We start from the raw sequence: 15453 nt of genomic DNA on the forward strand, positions 1-15453 counted from the left end.
GGCTCATCGTTCGTTCGGGAACCACAGAGATATGTAACATGCTTTATCACTACAATGCCTCGCTTAGTCCCGTCGGGTCGCTACCCTTCCACCGACTTCAATCCCATATCGTCGGTCGACATGACGGCCGCGTTGAACTTGTCGGAGGTGGGCAGTTCAATGTGGACGTTGTTCACCGTGGCGATGCCCATGTTGACCTTGTCGGCCTGGAGTTCCAGCACGTGGCCCCCGATCTTCCGGTCCTTGTCAATGAAGTGCATATGCTCGCCGGCCACGAAGAAGCCCTGCCACGCGGCCGGCGAGCGGAATCCCACGATGGTGCCCTCGACGTCGCGATACTCGGCCACGAACTGGTTCTTGCCCAGCTCGCTCAGCGGCTGCCCGTCGTACTCCTGTCCCTTGACGGTGCGACACTTGAGGCGCCGAAACAGGCCCTCGACGCGGTACGCCATGAACAGGTTGCTCGCGTGGTCGTTGAACCGCTCCAGCACGGCGTCGACCGCGTCCTTGGTCTCCAGCGCGACCGCGACCGTCTGCTGCGAGCGGAAGTGCGTGGCGGCCGCGTAGGGGATCTGGTCGTGCGCGTCGGCCACGCGCACCCGGCCCTCGGCCTGCAGCTGGTACACGGCGCCGTCTAGCAGCAGCAGCTCGCCGTCCATGCGCACGAAGGTGCCCAGGCCCTGGTTCCCCTTTTGCAGCAGTTGGGACACGGTGATGCCGCTGTCCGAGACGCCGGACATGAGGGCACTGCATGGGTGGGAAGGGGGGAGGAGGGTTTGGTGTTAGTGTTTATCTATTACAACAGTGGGGAGTAACAGGAGTCGTAGGAGGGGTGGTAAGAAGGAGGAGGAGGAGGAGTAATGAGATATTTCATAAGAGGGACAGATAAAACACAGCTAACTCACTTACTTGACCAGCGAGTATTGGTAGATCTCGTTGACGGCCATTTCCTTCTACTTGACAGGTTGCAATCTTCTCACAGTCCAGATGCTGATGATGTTGATGGGCGGATATAGATATGACTTGGTACTTGGTGCTTGAGCGTTTCCTGTGTGTTGTTTCTCACTTCAGGTGTCTTTCTTTCTTCCCGTCCGTCTCTCGTCTTGTCCGGAAGGAGGAGGAAGAGGAGAAAAAAAGGTTGCTCGCTCGACCTGAATTGGAATATGTAAAGGACGTGGTTGGAATAACCGGATGTCGATTACATCATCTTCATCCACGCCAATCGATCGATTCATTGCCACCAACCAACATATCAACCTATTTATTGATTGAGTGTATGAGGCCGTTGTCACTTGTGTCCGCTCTTCGTGGGATACAAAAAGAAAAAGAAAAGAAAAAGAGAGAAGAGGACGATCCGAGAAAGATACTGGGGTGTCTCTATGAGTCGGTCAGTATCTATATCTATATCTATTCTCTGAACATTGAGCAATACTCCTCGTCCCCTCTACATCCCCCTCCTACTTCCTCCTCCTCCTCCTCAAGGCCTCACTCACAGCCCCAAACATCATGAGTACCCCCCCAAACGACACGGTGGCCCAGATCATCGTCAACAGCCTGTACAATGCCGGCGTCCGCTACGTGTTCGGCGTGCCCGGCGCCAAAATCGACGCCATCTTCGACTGCCTGATGGACCACCCGGAGATCACACTCATCGTCGCCCGCCACGAGCAGAACGCCGCCTTCATGGCCGCCGCCGTGGGCCGCATCACCGGCATCCCCGGCGTGTGCATCGGCACCAGCGGGCCCGGGGCGTCGAACCTCGCCACGGGCCTCGTCACCGCCACCACGGAGAACGACCCCGTCGTAGCCCTGGTCGGCTCGGTGCCGCGCCACATGAACCTCAAGCGCACCCACCAGAGCATGCGCGCCCTGGACATTCTGGGCCCGACCGCCAAGGTCGCCGTGGGCATCGACGTCGAGGACCAGGCCGCCGAGGTCGTCCTCCACGCCTTCCGCACCGCCAGCGCCTCGCCCAAGGGCGCCACCGTCATCTCCATTCCGCAGGACGTCGCCAAGGGCACCTCCGCCATCCTGCCCTTCCCCAGCGCCGCCTTCGTGCCCCCGCTCTACGGGCCCGCCCCGCAGAAGACGCTCGACCAGGTGGTGCAGATGATCGAGGCCGCCAAGCTGCCCGTGCTGTTCCTGGGCATGCGGGCGAGCAGTCCCCGCGTGGTGAGCGCGGTGCGACGGCTGCTGTCCAAATTCCCCCTGCCGACGGTCGAGACCTTTCAGGCCGCCGGCGCCGTGCCCAAGGAGCTGGTGCACCTGTTCTACGGCCGCGTGGGCCTGTTCCGGAACCAGGTGGGCGACAAGCTGCTGTCGCGGTCGGACCTGGTGCTGGCAGTGGGCTACGACCCGGTCGAGTACGACGCCAACCTGTGGAACCCGCACGGCGCCCAGCGCATCGTGCACGTCGACTTCACCGCCGCCGACTACGGCACTTACTACCACCCGGTGGCCGAGCTGCTGGGCAGCGTCGTCGAGAACATCACCTACATCGCCGACCACGTCGCCCGCATCTCCGAACCCACCATCTCCGACCTGTGCCAGGGCCTCATCAAGGAGTATACCCTCTGGCAAGACCGGCCTGAAGTGAAGGGCGACGCGAACCCGGCCGGGCTGGTCCATCCGCTCCATTTCATCACCACCTTGCAGCGGATGGTGTCCAAGGATACCACCGTGTGTGTGGACGTTGGCTCGGTGTAAGTCTGTCTTTTTTCTTCGTTTGTTTTTTTGTGCTGCTTTTGTCTTTTCAGTGTGTCTCCCGCAGGCCAGCGTGGGCAGGAGGAGGCGGGAGACAAAAGCCACCCATCCCATAGTTATGGTCCAATACTCCCTCTAACGGCCTCTGTTTTCCTGATGCAGGTACATCTACTTCATGCGGTACTTCTTCGCCTACGAGCCGCGCCGGCTGCTGTGGTAAGGTCCCCTTCCCCTTTCCCTGCCCCTTCCCCTTCCCAGCCTGATTCTTGCCGTCTCTCTCCAGTTCCGACGGCCAACAAACCCTCGGCGTGGCGCTGCCGTGGGCGATCGCCGCGTCCCTGACGCAAACCCCCGTGCCGTGCGCGGAGAAGGTCATCTCGGTTTCGGGCGACGGCGGCTTCATGTTCTCGTCGCAGGAGATGTCGACCGCCGTGCAGCGCGGCTGCGACATCACGCACGTCGTCTGGAACGACCACGCCTACAACATGGTCGAGTTCCAGGAGGTGCTCAAGTACGGCCGCGCCAGCGGCGTGCGGCTCGGCGGCGTCGACTTCGTGCGCTTCGCCGACAGCTTCGGCGCCCGCGGGTTCCGCGTCGACCGCGCCGACCAGCTCGAGAGCGTCCTGGCCGAGGCCCTCGCCTACAAGGGCGTCAGTCTCGTGGATGTGGCCATTGATTACTCGGGCAATATCGAGTTGGCCAAGAATGTCATTGCCGATGAGTGGAATTGAGTCCTGTTTTTCACCGTGCTGGTCTTTCGTGGAGAGACACGAAGGAGAAGGAGGAGGATGAAGGATTCAAAATGGGCATTCACAATCGACGGGGTAACGGATTGATGAACGAACGAACGAACGACTGACGGATAGACTGGCCCAATTGATGGGATACCTCGGAGGGTGCAGGTATACTGTGAGATTACCTACCAAAGGAATCGAAAGACTCGAAAAGTCTGACGCACTGCGACCACTATGTTTGATAAAGGCTCTGCAGCACAGGCACGAGCATGAGCGGCTGGAGGGTTGAGAAGCCTTTTCTGTTCTCTGTTCTCTGTTGCTGCCTTCTTTCTCCTGAGGTACAGTTCTTTATGTCTCACAAAAGAGAAAGCAAGTCTCCCGCCTTTGCACTCACATTCACCCCTGTTCATCCAACCAGGTAACTCGGCACAGCAGCTGACTTGGGCGGAATACCACATACCCGCCGTGAATACCTCATTTCCCAGTACCTCTCTGGTGGTGCGACTGCTTGTGCACTAAGACCGGCCCATCTGCTGTCATGATAAACTCCGTCTTCCAACACACGTCAAAATCCTCCCCAGGCCCATCACGCTCCTGTTCCGCAGGGTCCAGATCTCTAGGGTCCAGCTCCGTCGGCGTCAGGACGTCGGTTGAGAATTGTGATGAGATTCCGAAAAGGTCTCCAGGTACCCCATCAGGAGCAATCGGCATTTGTGGACGGGCTGTCTCGGTTGGCGGCGGAGTTGTTGGACCCGTGGTGCCAGCCTTGCCGCACCCGCTCCCACATCCAGTACCACCCTTGCCACGGGCGTTACTGACACTTCCGAGAATTTCGTTGAGCGCCGACTTCTCAAAGAAGCCCAGACCCACTAAGTCGTAGCGGGCGTGGAGAGCCAGGAGAAGTTCCTGCATGTTGATGTCTTGGCTTGTCTCGTAGAACTCGCTGGCAAGGGCCTCGAGCTCGGAGCGCGCCGTGTCTGAAGTACCGATGGCCGCTGCAGGGACATGTCGCAGGAAGTCCAAGACGTAGGACCGAAAGGCGTCGTCTGGCAATGTTGCAGTGGTGCTTGACATGTTGTCGACATAGATCTGTGCTTGGTCCCTAATGGAGAGTTGTCGGGGTTTGAGCGGCCGGGGAACGGCGTTTGATGTGGATGTTGACGTTGACAGAGAAAGACGGAGGAGATTCACTCTGCGATGAGACGTTAATACCCATGACTTGCCCAAAGAGGTGGTGGGCTTCTCTCGTACTGATCTCCCTTATCCCCATGATCCTGACACGCCGTCGACGGAGTTGGAAGGTAGGTAGACAGAGCAGAGCGTCAACGTTCGGGAACGTGTGAATCCACAGATGTGATGAGGGTGGATGGGTGGGAGAGGATGAAAATGGTCGCAGCTTCGCCTTACATGCTGAAAGCAGCGAAAGCAACGATAAATATTTAGAGGCAGTTCCATTTATCGCGAGGATGTGCGAAGTATGGCGGACGCCAAGGCAAACCTGGTAAATAACAGGATGCTTTTCCTTCGCTTTGTTGAGGGCCCTTCACTGACTGTGCCTTCCCTAGTAACTTGGACAGATAGCGTGACTGAGTTGAAGAAAACGCAGAAGAGAGACTCCTTCCTCACCAGTGATATCCTGAGACACAAGGAAGGCCAACCCACCGAGACGAAAGCGTCCTCCTGGTGAAATCATCCGGTCTTCTTCGTAGCACAACTTCAGATGTCATCAGACAAGACGCCATGTCGTTCCGCTGGATGGACAAGCTGCCATCAAAGAGACCGGGTCAAAACGTCAATGGTGTATCCAGCTTCGCCTAGGATGTCGTCCAGAACCAAACACCCAACAATGGACTGTGGTTGATGGTTCTTTGTTACCAGTATCAGTTACCAGTAGATGGCTAGTCGTCCTGGAACACTGCTTTCTGAAATTCATGCTGGTAATGTGTCAAGGTTGTTTGCTCCAGAAAGGATGATGCTTGTTGGTTATCCATGCACATCCTCGCCGGGGCCACACCCAGCAGCATACGATGTGAACTGCACGTAACGAGATTGGCCTGGTGAGATAACCATTTCAATATCAGGCCAGATCCCGACTGGAGTGTGACGGGTACCAGACTCTAATTGTAAATCCCGACAGTCGTACTGGGGGTCAACCTTAACGGGAACAAAAACCGTGACCTTGTCAATACTTGACAAGTCAACCATGTTGGCATGACCAGGATGTTGATACTGCGTGGTTTCGTCACTGATCGAGTACCAGAGAGCAGCATATAGCATCCGAAACTGCACGGACATGATCTTGGCGAGCCGGAGCTCCTCACTTGTCGGTTTCTGGCCATTAATCCCTCTGATATAGTTGCGCACCAGCCCGTACCATGTGCGCAACAAAGTATGGAGCTGGTGGAAACCCGAACAGCGACCGGTCCATTCCCTGTGGCAGAGTGCGTATGAGAACCGCCAGCGGAAGATTTCAAAGAACTTCTGTTGCATCTGGACCTTGTCGTGGAAGCTGTCCGGGAGATGTGGTATATTCTCGTCCAAGGAAATGGCGGGCTCCGCATCAGGAAGAAAGATGGGATTTCTGAAAATGGACACCACCGTTTCCACCTGCAAAGCGATGGAGTAGATCGCTCTGGTGGCCAAACTCCACTTGGTATGAGGGTCATTCATGATGCGAAATGCCGCAGCGAGATGTGACAAGCCCGCATGACGCCTGAGATGTGGATCCAAATGCTCATAAACAGCAATCAAGACACAACACAGGAGCACCGTGTCCACACCAATCACGTCCCTTTCTCGATTGAGCCAGGACAACGCTTGCAGATACTGTCCGGATGCAAAGGCGGGCTTGTCTGAAGTCAAGTCCGATGTACTCTTGTATCTCCCGGCGAGGGCAACTGCAAGGTGACGAGCCCCCGGGATCGATGTTACGCATTGTCGAACGTGACGGAACCAAAAGTCCCGAGCACTGCTTGCGAACGTCCATGCCGCCATGGCGGGCGTGGTCACTTCACAGAAGTACTGAAAAGCCCAGCGCTCGTGATCTGGGCCTTCTCCCGCCGATATCGACTCAGGGAAGAGCGCAGATTCAGGCAGGGTGTCGGATGATCTGTTTCCCGAGGGTTCGAAAATCCATACTCTACGGGCGACATAACCGTCACACTGACGACCGCCTCGCTTGCATCTCAGACAATGGGGCTTCGTCTCGTCGCACTTGACATGACGCCGCTTGCAGGTGACACAGCCGGTGACGACTTTGGGATGATGGGTTCGCTTGTTAGGAGCATATCTCTTATTGTCGCTCGTCAGACCCAATGGGGCTGGGTCGTTGTATAGTGAACATACTGGTGATGAGAGCGCCGGAGCCTTGTGCTCAATGTTCACGCGTCGATATTGGCATTTCGGTACCATGATGGGCGCTCCCCAGCTGAAAGAGGTAGTCCATTCTACATTGTTTATCAACAAATCCCCCCCGAGGTAAGTATGGGAATGCAGGTCGTTTTATAACAACTCGACAGGGCTGAGAAGCATGACGCAAATCGCCGATGGGAGGCCTCACCAGCCTGAGCGATCTCCAGTGTTTGCAACTGCTTTGGCGTCAAGGGCTTGTAAACGAGCTTGCCAGCGATTCGCTCTCAGTTTTCTGGGGAAATTCCGGAACGGCAGGTTAGGTTCATCTCTTAGCACTAGCCTTTAGGGCGAGCATTTCCGGCGGCCTGAGAGCCTAAATGCGACTTGACCTAGGTCTTGAGCCAGTGAGAGATGCCCGTGGTGCCAGGGGCATTGCGGGATCTGTCTTTCTCGCTTGTATGCGGCACGCCTGAGGCTGGGGATTGCACATACTGAGGACATGTAGCTGTAGCTTCCGCACGTGCTGAGAGCGAGGGAAGGAGTTGTGCTCTGTACCGAGTACATCACTCGAATACTTGTCAATAGAGAAAGTGGGAAGCTTGGCAACCCACTCGGGTTTAGACCAGCCTCGTCACCCTCATTGTCCTCCTCCTCAGCCTCAGAATTAGACTTATTTCTTTTACAACCATCCGTCAACATCTGTGCACTCTTCTCAACACTTCCCTCATCTTGCCGTTCGTCGTCATGTCGGACCATATCCTGATTCCAGTCCCCCCATTCCATGTCGAACTGGCTGCCCTCGATGCTCTCCATCCGTAGGTCTATCCTCCTTCCAACCCTCTTCAAATATTAACGACAGACCAGTGTTCACTACAGCCGTCGCCTTCTTATATTTCCCCGTGCCTCCCTTGTCCAGCGGGATGCACAACTGGCCGCGTTAAAGGTTGGCTTAAAGGCTCTAGGCTCGCAGTGTGCCATCTTGGGCGGCATCGTCACTCCCCTGCAACCTGAAGAGGTCAATACCACCAACTCCAGTCCAGGCTGGCGCACGATCCGCCCCGACCGTGGCATCGAACTGGTCGTAAGAGACCTGAGCAACGCACTGCCTTCTTTTGAAGAGCTCAAAGCCTCAGAGTTTGCGGTGGACCGACTCCCCTATGACTTGCTTGTGCCTGTGCCTCAGGACATCGGTAATGACCAGCCGTTCGCGGCTTGCAAGATCCAGTTCAGCACAATCGAGGGTGGTTCCATCCTCACGTGGGCCATGTCACATTGTGTGGCCGACGGCAGCGGGAACAACGAGCTGATGCGCGTGCTGAGTGAGGCTACGAAGCTCGCACAAGAACAGCGTGCTAGGGACGTCGTCCTCGCACAGGCGGCCACCTCGACACAGCTGGGGTTGGAGCGAAGCCTCCTGCGTGGCATAACGAGTGAGATCCCGTTCAGGTTAGAAGATCATCCAGGATATATGGCCGACGCGCCCAAGCAACCACCAAGCCATCCTTTCGAGGCCACGTCGCCGGAGGTGCATGTACTGTTCTACATCCCCGCAACTCGTGTCGCGCAGCTCAAAGCAGACGCAACACAGCCGGGTGCACCGCCGATTTCGACACACGATGCAATATGCGCCTTGATATGGCGTAGTCTCATCCTGATCCGCAGCCAACGCTCAACCGAAGCACGGAACCTCCCCGCCTCCACGAAGACCAACCTCTTCATGCCCTCTGACGCGCGCCGCCACCTGAATCTCCCACCGTCGTACATCGGCAACGCCGTCTACCAACTTTCCGTCTCCCTCGACCTCGGCACTCTCGTCGCCCCACACACAGGGCTGCAGGAAGCCGCCAGCGCCGTCCGCCGCGCCATCACGGCCGTCACCCCGGCTCTCGTGCGCAGCGTCATGGCCGAGACGAACAAGAAGTGGATCGACTGGGCGTTCATGGGCAGTTACTCGTCGACCGGGGTTGCCATGGGCACGGACTGGACGAGCTCGGCGCTCTATCAACAGGATTGGGGCGCCGCGTTCGCTGGAACCCCGGCCCGGTACAGGTATCCCAGTGAGCCGGGGCTGAATGCCATCATGCCCAAGTTGCCAGACGGGGCTGCCGAGGTGATAGTCAGTGTCATGGAGGGAGAAATGGAGAATTTGAGCAGCGGCGAGTGTTTTGGCAAGTATATCGAGCGGCAGCCCTTTCAGGGTTCAACACAGAGAACTGGGGAGTAATACCAGCTGTTGCTGATGAGCAATACACCCCTTAATGACCATCAAGCTCTTCACGCAGAGAGATACGCCACTTTTCTGCAATAACATGGGATCACTGTGAACAAAGCCATTACCTGCCATTTGCATTCCTGGCACTGTCTGAGACACAACAGCTTTTCTTATTCTGTCAACTCAGTCATAATCATCCTTGTCGTTACGCTTGATATTGCAGATTTACACCATATACATCGACAAAGGAAGAACGCACACGCCCTCATTCAATCATGTCCTCTCAAATATCAACAAGAGGGACGGTATAGGAAGATATATATATTCCCCCCTTATCGTCGTCGGCGGTCAAGAAACATACTTTGGCCGACTGGCAAAATGGACCATCTTCTCACCCCAGTCAAAGACGACCAACAGGCTGCGCATGAGGCTGTCGCCAATAATGCCGACGCGGCTGGTTCCCTGTATGCTCTGGACGCCCGAGAGACATTTGGAGCCTGAGAACCAGATCAAGTCGATCGGGTTGATGGGCAGCTCGACGCCGTCGACGAAGAGCGACAGTCGCGGCAGGGTCGCGTCACAGGGCACCACGTACAAGCCCTGCGCGTTGAGCTGGGCCGGCGGGTCGAAGAGGGCGTTGACGGCCTTCGCGATCGCGGGCGGGAACCGTGACAGCGTGGACCCAGAGTCGACAATGTACAGCGCCGGCGTAACATTCCGGCCCCCCGAGTCGCCCGAGGTGTCGGACCAGGCGAACCCGTCGGGAATGATGGTGTAGTGGGTGAGATAATTGCCACATCCGAGGACTTCAGGGTTGAGCTTGAGCGGGGCGGAACCGTACTCTCCCAACGCGTTGATTCTGGGATCTGACCGGACGGGCACGCCGCCGATGGTCAGGTAGCCGCCAAAGCCGGTCTCGGACGCGTCGCGGGAGATGGCCATGGAGAACAGTGGCTCGGTCAGACCTTCGTAGAAGATGGTGTTGATGATCGACGAGTAGATCGCGCGTTGTCCGCTCTTGAGTGCGGAAGTCAGGCACGGGTAGGCCAGGCCGATGAGGCCAGTCATCACGCCGTCCCCGACGAAACCAAGCTGGTTACCGTGTCAGCTTTGGTGGTGGTCGCTGGGACAGTGCAGGGAAGAGAGCGCCCTTACCTCGTCTGCGAGACCGATGGTCTGCTCTGGCACGGTGAGACCAGCAATCTCCACGCTGGTATTGGCCAGGGGGCCACTCGCGTAGGACGTGTCGAGGTAGTTGATGACGAATTCGGCATCGGGAAGGAGTTCAAAGGCCTTGTCGACCGTGATGGCGTCCCCAAAGTCACAGCGAAAGCCCGGGTCGCAGTCAAACCCGGCCTTGACGGCCCAGGTGTCGGAGCTGCCCGTATCAACCAGCAGGCCGACGGACTGACTGCCCAGAGAAACTTCAATCAAGAAGTGACTCTCGTATCCTGGGTCGAAGAGGACTTCCGACTGGCGCCGATGCTTTGATCTAGGAGAGCCTCGTTGGACAGTCTTCATCGGTAGGGTGTGGGGAGCGACTGGGAAGCTGCGATACTCCGAAGCTTCCACGCCGCTTCCATGCGGCGCAGTGGGAAAGTAACAGACGAGCAAGAACAAGGTGGTGAAGAGTGTCAGTCTGGTCGCCGAGGAGTTCATGATGGCGAGTGAGTAGGCGTTCGCCACACGCTGCATTGAATCTACCTTCTGCACTCCATCCCCAGGTATATATCTCCTTCGTTCCTCATTCTCACTGGGCGTCGACAGTTCCAAGCAGCGGACTCGATGCCAAGTTGGGGCCGCAACATCCATCACCAAGTTATATGATGGGCCAAGAGCTCGTGCATGATCTTGGACTCGCCCTAGCCACGCTCCAGCTCAAGAGTTTTCGTCAATGCCAAGCAGGAGAAGAGCGCGATGCTTGGCCAGGCTTGGTGAGGCTGAATCTCGTCCACGTTATTGGGAGACAGTCATCAGGCTGCACGAGCCGAGCACCTTTGCTAACCCCTTGGCAATCCACCTTGTGTCTCTCCGTGTCAGCAAAGGAGTGTGGCAGCCTGGGCCCATCTTTGCCGATGTTCCGAACGACAGGCGCTGTCAGCCCTTCCCTGAGGGCACGGTCTTGAGCCTGTGCAGAGCTTTCGCTTGTGGTGCCTTGTTGGGGCATGATCCAAGGAAGATTTCCCCTCTGATATAGCCCTTTGCGGCATGGTAGTTGAAGCGGAGGCTGATATGTGTAGGGCATTGTCGGAGTGCAAGGGCTGTTGGGAGGATACCAGAACGGAGATTCCAGAGTCCTCCAGCACAGTACAACAGCTGCCATGTGAGTATCGCTAGGTGTAGCTTGACTTCTAATGAGGTCTCCAGTTGTTGTCCCTACCGTACGCCAGACCGCCCAAACGCGCATATCGCCGGTTAGCCACAACTCTCCCACTCGATCCTCAAGCCAACTTGGCACTTGCTGTCACAGTGCCTGTTGATCTCAAGTTAGCAATGTATAGCAGGGAAGGGAGCAGCCAAGAAGCGCAAGGAAAGGAAGCCTGATCGTGCGAAGCCAAGGGGCTTGCCCCTGGCACGAAGACGTCATTAATTCAAAGCTCATTTGCACACTCTTTCGGCAACATCGGTGCCATATTCATTCGCACTCGCCAAGACGCCAGCTCGCTAAATGCATCACTGTTCATTCATAACACGCCCGAGACAATGCCATGTCACTAATTGATTGCCATCAGGGTACCCAGTCATTTCCACAGACTTCTAGGAAACATGCTGCTGGACAGCTTCCTTGGGAATGACGCCCTGCGCCACGAAGATGTCAATGAGTCCTTGTAAAGGCTCCATGTCTTTCTTGCTGATCAAGTCGTAGTACATTGCGACAGTGCAGAAATGGACGAAGCAGCTGTTCAGTTCTGCGTGGCGACCAATGTGCCAGAAGGGATCGGTGAAGTGACAGTGGTAGAGGTGCGCGTAGCAGCGGAACATCTGCTTGATGATGGCCTTGACATCTGCGTGGAAATGTGGCGGGAAACCTGAGGACTTGCCGATCCATTCATCTTGAGCGCCTGCGAGCGTCGATTGGTTGAGGTTGGATGGTGGGGCAGCAATTGGCGTGGTGGCCGAGGGTGTGACAGTGCCAGTGTCACCGGACATGTAGGATGTTTCGTCGTCGGTTGGTGGGGGTGCGGTAGGGAAGGTCTTCTCATCGTGGATTTTCCCAACGATCCAGCGTTGAACCCGGACGATGTATTGAGGCGCGGGGATCTTGGCCGGTCGACCGTTTTCGAGCCAGGTGTAAGTGAGACTGGGAAGAGTCAGTCGGGGAATATTCGCTGGCCGAGTAATGGGATTCAAACAAACCGCCCAGCAGACATTGTAGGACATTGCTGCTCATTGCACAGCGGCAGTCCCGTGTTGGTGTCAACCTCTTGGATGACCTGGATCATCCCAGTGAGCAGTCGATTCATCTCAACCACTGTAGAAAATGAGCGTCTCTTCACACCCAGATTGTAAGACTGCATGTCAACTCACATTGATGGGCTAGCCATTCTCCAAGTTCGACGTTCTTCGGCTGCGCAGCCAGCGTGAGGAAGTTCCCCTTGACCGAGCATTTGGCATATTTCTCATTGAGGAATTTCTTGGGCTCTTGTTCGATATAGGCACTTTGTTCACTGAATGTGGAGGAGATGGAAGGCGAATTGGTCAGGGGAGGAAGAGGAGGGGCTTGCTGCGAGTTCGGAGACTGAGATTGGCCATTGTTGTACTGAGCCTTGAGGTTTTGGTTGGATTTGGTATTGCCTCGAGTGAAACCTTGTCGACTGGGAGAAGGGTCAGCAACTGCAGCATGTTTGGTAGGACTGACAGCTCGCTTGAGGCCTTGCAAAGAAATCTTCCACCTGAATTTGCCCATTTCGAATGCGTAGAGTGGCAGGGACAAGTCAAGACAGGTGGTGTCGGCGGTGAAAGCAGGAGAAGTTGAAATCAGGGGAAGTTGAAGATGACAGGGTTAACTTACACGCTCTGAAAAAAGTTTGACATAACGGTGAGATATACCCGCAAAGGGTCGGGCAATACTCTCGATTGTTCACAACACGATTGCTGGTCGCCGACGTGGTGTAAGTGGTGAAAAGGAGTAACCAGTGTGACTTGTTGACAGTGAGGAGAAGGAGTCGCTCATTGAAACAATTAATTCCGCAGATCGCAACTCAGCCGAGCGAGGGGCACGTGAGCACTACGCTAGCCCTTTGTGGACCAATGTCGACTCCAAACTGTCGTCTCGTACCTGGTGCCAGCGACACTGTTCGCAATTCATTTCCACGCACTCAACGTGAAGATTTCAGGCGGCGAACACGTTCTATCTTGGCCTCTTTGTTATCTCTTCGTGAGATGTGTCAAATCCCGGTTCAATCGTTTCACAACTATTGCTAGCACACCCATCTGTCGTCCTGCGCTCGAAATCTAGATCCCTCAAGTCGCCGCCAGAATGTCCGCTGAGGTTGACTCTGTTCCCCGCAACAGCACTCTGGAGGAAGAGGAGTTCCAAGATAACAATGGCGATCTTGCATCCGACGGCGGTGACGGAGATCTATTCGGAGATGATGATGAAGAAGACGGGGACGAGCGGAATAAGTATGGTTCTCCTACTGGTCTTGTGGAACTTTCACTAACCTGCGGCAGCCTCCATAGAAAATTAGACGACTCGGAACTTGACTCTGGCGATGACGAGGGCCGACACGATCGCGTCGCACCAACCGTGGAAGACGAGGAGGGCCTTTACGAAGAAGAGAAACAACTCAAACTGCTGGACGTGGACATAGCACGAGTTAAACCGCCTGGGGGTGACGAACTATACCTCCTGAACATTCCGAACTTCCTGGGCATCAAACACAGAAGCTTTGACTTTTCGAGCTACGAACCACCCGCCAGGCCGCATGATGGCCGCGATCCCACGGCAGACTCTACTGTCAAATTCTCTCCCTTCTCAACAGCCAACACTTCCATCTTCTGGCGCCGCGATCCCAAGAACCCTGAAGTCATACAATCAAACTCCCGCATCGTTCGCTGGTCGGACGGCAGCTTCACTTTACAGATCGCCTCTAAGCCCCAAGACCATTACCGTATCTCCACCACTGCCATGCGACAAGGTTGGCCCAAGAAGCTCTCCAATTCGCAAGACTACGATCCTACAAAAGAAACAAATCACTTTCTCGCCGCGCCTCATGCGGCCGCAGGGATAGATCTACAAATCATTGCCCCGTTCGATGCGTCTATGAAGGTCCAACCAGCGGGCGACCAAGCGGATGAGGCCGAAATGAAACTGCGACAATCCATTGCTGCCACCACACAAATTCACGAATCCCCCACCACCTTCAAATCTGTCAAAGAAGACCCCGAACTCGCCAAAAAGGCCGCCGAAATGTTCGAAAAGGAGCGTGCTCGGGCTGATCGTCGAAGGGAGGCTGCTCAAGACCGGCAATTCATGCGTAGGGACCGCGTGCTGGGAAAATCCGGGATCGGTCGTTCATCGGGTGCTGGTCTCTCCATTTCCGCGCTGGAAGATGATGACGGGATGCCCACGGCAAGAGGGAAGAAGTCCACCGCTAAGCGACGCAAGACGAATCGGCGTGGAGATATCTACTCGGACGACGAGGACGAGGAATCATTCCGCCGCCGGGGCAGGGAAGACGAATATGATCGCGAAGACGACTTCCTTGCTGCGAGCGACGAAGAACCCGAGATCTACGAAGACGAAGCAGGAGCGGAAGTCGACGATGCGGAATCCGATCCAGATGTTGACGACTTGGAGATCGAGGGACGCGAGACGGTCCTCAAAGGCCGCACTCGTGGTGGTGCCAGAGACCGGGACCGAGACAGGACTCCCAAACGCGCCATGCGGGACGAGGATGAAGATGCCGAGGGCGAAGAGGATGGCGACGCTGGAGAAAGCAGAAGAACCGTGGGCAGCCCTGCGGCCCGCAAGAAGCGGAGAGTCATTGACGACGATGACGAAGATGAGGAATAGTCTGACTGACTACCTTTGTGGTGGTCTTTGTCACACATCTTGTCCTCTCGTCCCGTCACGAGTTGCATCAGCCTTGATGTCGACTGAGTTATGCACGGTGCCAGTGCGACCGTTGATGTTGTAAGAGTATCTTCACGCCATAGATTCGGCATTGGGAACCGTCTGCCATGTGGAGGTGCACGGTCCCAAGAAATTTCCAAGAAATTCAAAATGTCATTCTTGCCTCTGGCTCTCGAATCGGATTCTAGCTATCGAATGGCCTCCTTTTCTTGACTTCCACCCATTCATTCCATTCCCCCTTCGGCGGGTCAAGAGTACCGCCGTCCTATCCAGCGACAAAGACAGACACACGCAATGAATGACAGGTAGGAGTCGAGTCCACTGCTGCTCTGCTGCTGTATTATCGCGATGTATTTGTTGCCCTGGTGGCACCG

General features: G+C 55.9%; 8 protein-coding genes across 8 annotated transcripts; 3 read left to right on the top strand and 5 right to left on the bottom strand.

Moving 5' to 3' along the window:
* Window positions 1-80: 80 nt before the first annotated feature.
* Window positions 81-947, bottom strand: AYL99_06784 (alpha-acetolactate decarboxylase; the record flags this gene model as incomplete). Its single annotated transcript, XM_018838293.1, has 2 exons — window positions 81-747; window positions 910-947. The coding sequence occupies 2 exons, from the start codon at window positions 945-947 to the stop codon at window positions 81-83; spliced, it is 705 nt and encodes a 234-aa protein (XP_018692853.1).
* A 559-nt stretch (window positions 948-1506) lies between these two features.
* On the top strand, window positions 1507-3434 carry AYL99_06785 (acetolactate synthase, catabolic; the record flags this gene model as incomplete). Its single annotated transcript, XM_018838294.1, has 3 exons — window positions 1507-2702; window positions 2866-2919; window positions 2987-3434. The coding sequence occupies 3 exons, from the start codon at window positions 1507-1509 to the stop codon at window positions 3432-3434; spliced, it is 1698 nt and encodes a 565-aa protein (XP_018692854.1).
* A 477-nt stretch (window positions 3435-3911) lies between these two features.
* On the bottom strand, window positions 3912-4511 carry AYL99_06786 (hypothetical protein; the record flags this gene model as incomplete). The annotated part of the gene is made up of 1 exon (XM_018838295.1): window positions 3912-4511. The coding sequence occupies one exon, from the start codon at window positions 4509-4511 to the stop codon at window positions 3912-3914; it is 600 nt and encodes a 199-aa protein (XP_018692855.1).
* Window positions 4512-5420: 909 nt separating this feature from the next.
* AYL99_06787 (hypothetical protein) lies at window positions 5421-6848 on the bottom strand (the record flags this gene model as incomplete). The annotated part of the gene is made up of 1 exon (XM_018838296.1): window positions 5421-6848. One exon carries the CDS (start codon window positions 6846-6848, stop codon window positions 5421-5423), a length of 1428 nt encoding a protein of 475 aa, XP_018692856.1.
* A 684-nt stretch (window positions 6849-7532) lies between these two features.
* On the top strand, window positions 7533-9012 carry AYL99_06788 (hypothetical protein; the record flags this gene model as incomplete). The annotated part of the gene is made up of 2 exons (XM_018838297.1): window positions 7533-7603; window positions 7653-9012. 2 exons carry the CDS (start codon window positions 7533-7535, stop codon window positions 9010-9012), a joined length of 1431 nt encoding a protein of 476 aa, XP_018692857.1.
* Window positions 9013-9273: 261 nt separating this feature from the next.
* On the bottom strand, window positions 9274-10659 carry AYL99_06789 (hypothetical protein; the record flags this gene model as incomplete). The annotated part of the gene is made up of 3 exons (XM_018838298.1): window positions 9274-9280; window positions 9362-10092; window positions 10156-10659. 3 exons carry the CDS (start codon window positions 10657-10659, stop codon window positions 9274-9276), a joined length of 1242 nt encoding a protein of 413 aa, XP_018692858.1.
* Window positions 10660-11757: 1098 nt separating this feature from the next.
* Window positions 11758-12907, bottom strand: AYL99_06790 (hypothetical protein; the record flags this gene model as incomplete). Its single annotated transcript, XM_018838299.1, has 3 exons — window positions 11758-12301; window positions 12358-12472; window positions 12529-12907. 3 exons carry the CDS (start codon window positions 12905-12907, stop codon window positions 11758-11760), a joined length of 1038 nt encoding a protein of 345 aa, XP_018692859.1.
* Window positions 12908-13480: 573 nt separating this feature from the next.
* AYL99_06791 (hypothetical protein) lies at window positions 13481-15019 on the top strand (the record flags this gene model as incomplete). The annotated part of the gene is made up of 2 exons (XM_018838300.1): window positions 13481-13626; window positions 13675-15019. 2 exons carry the CDS (start codon window positions 13481-13483, stop codon window positions 15017-15019), a joined length of 1491 nt encoding a protein of 496 aa, XP_018692860.1.
* Between the last annotated feature and the right edge of the window lie 434 nt (window positions 15020-15453).

The sequence above is a fragment of the Fonsecaea erecta genome (genome assembly GCF_001651985.1).
Source record: "Fonsecaea erecta strain CBS 125763 chromosome Unknown Scaff5, whole genome shotgun sequence".
Taxonomy (NCBI): Eukaryota; Fungi; Ascomycota; class Eurotiomycetes; order Chaetothyriales; family Herpotrichiellaceae; genus Fonsecaea; species Fonsecaea erecta.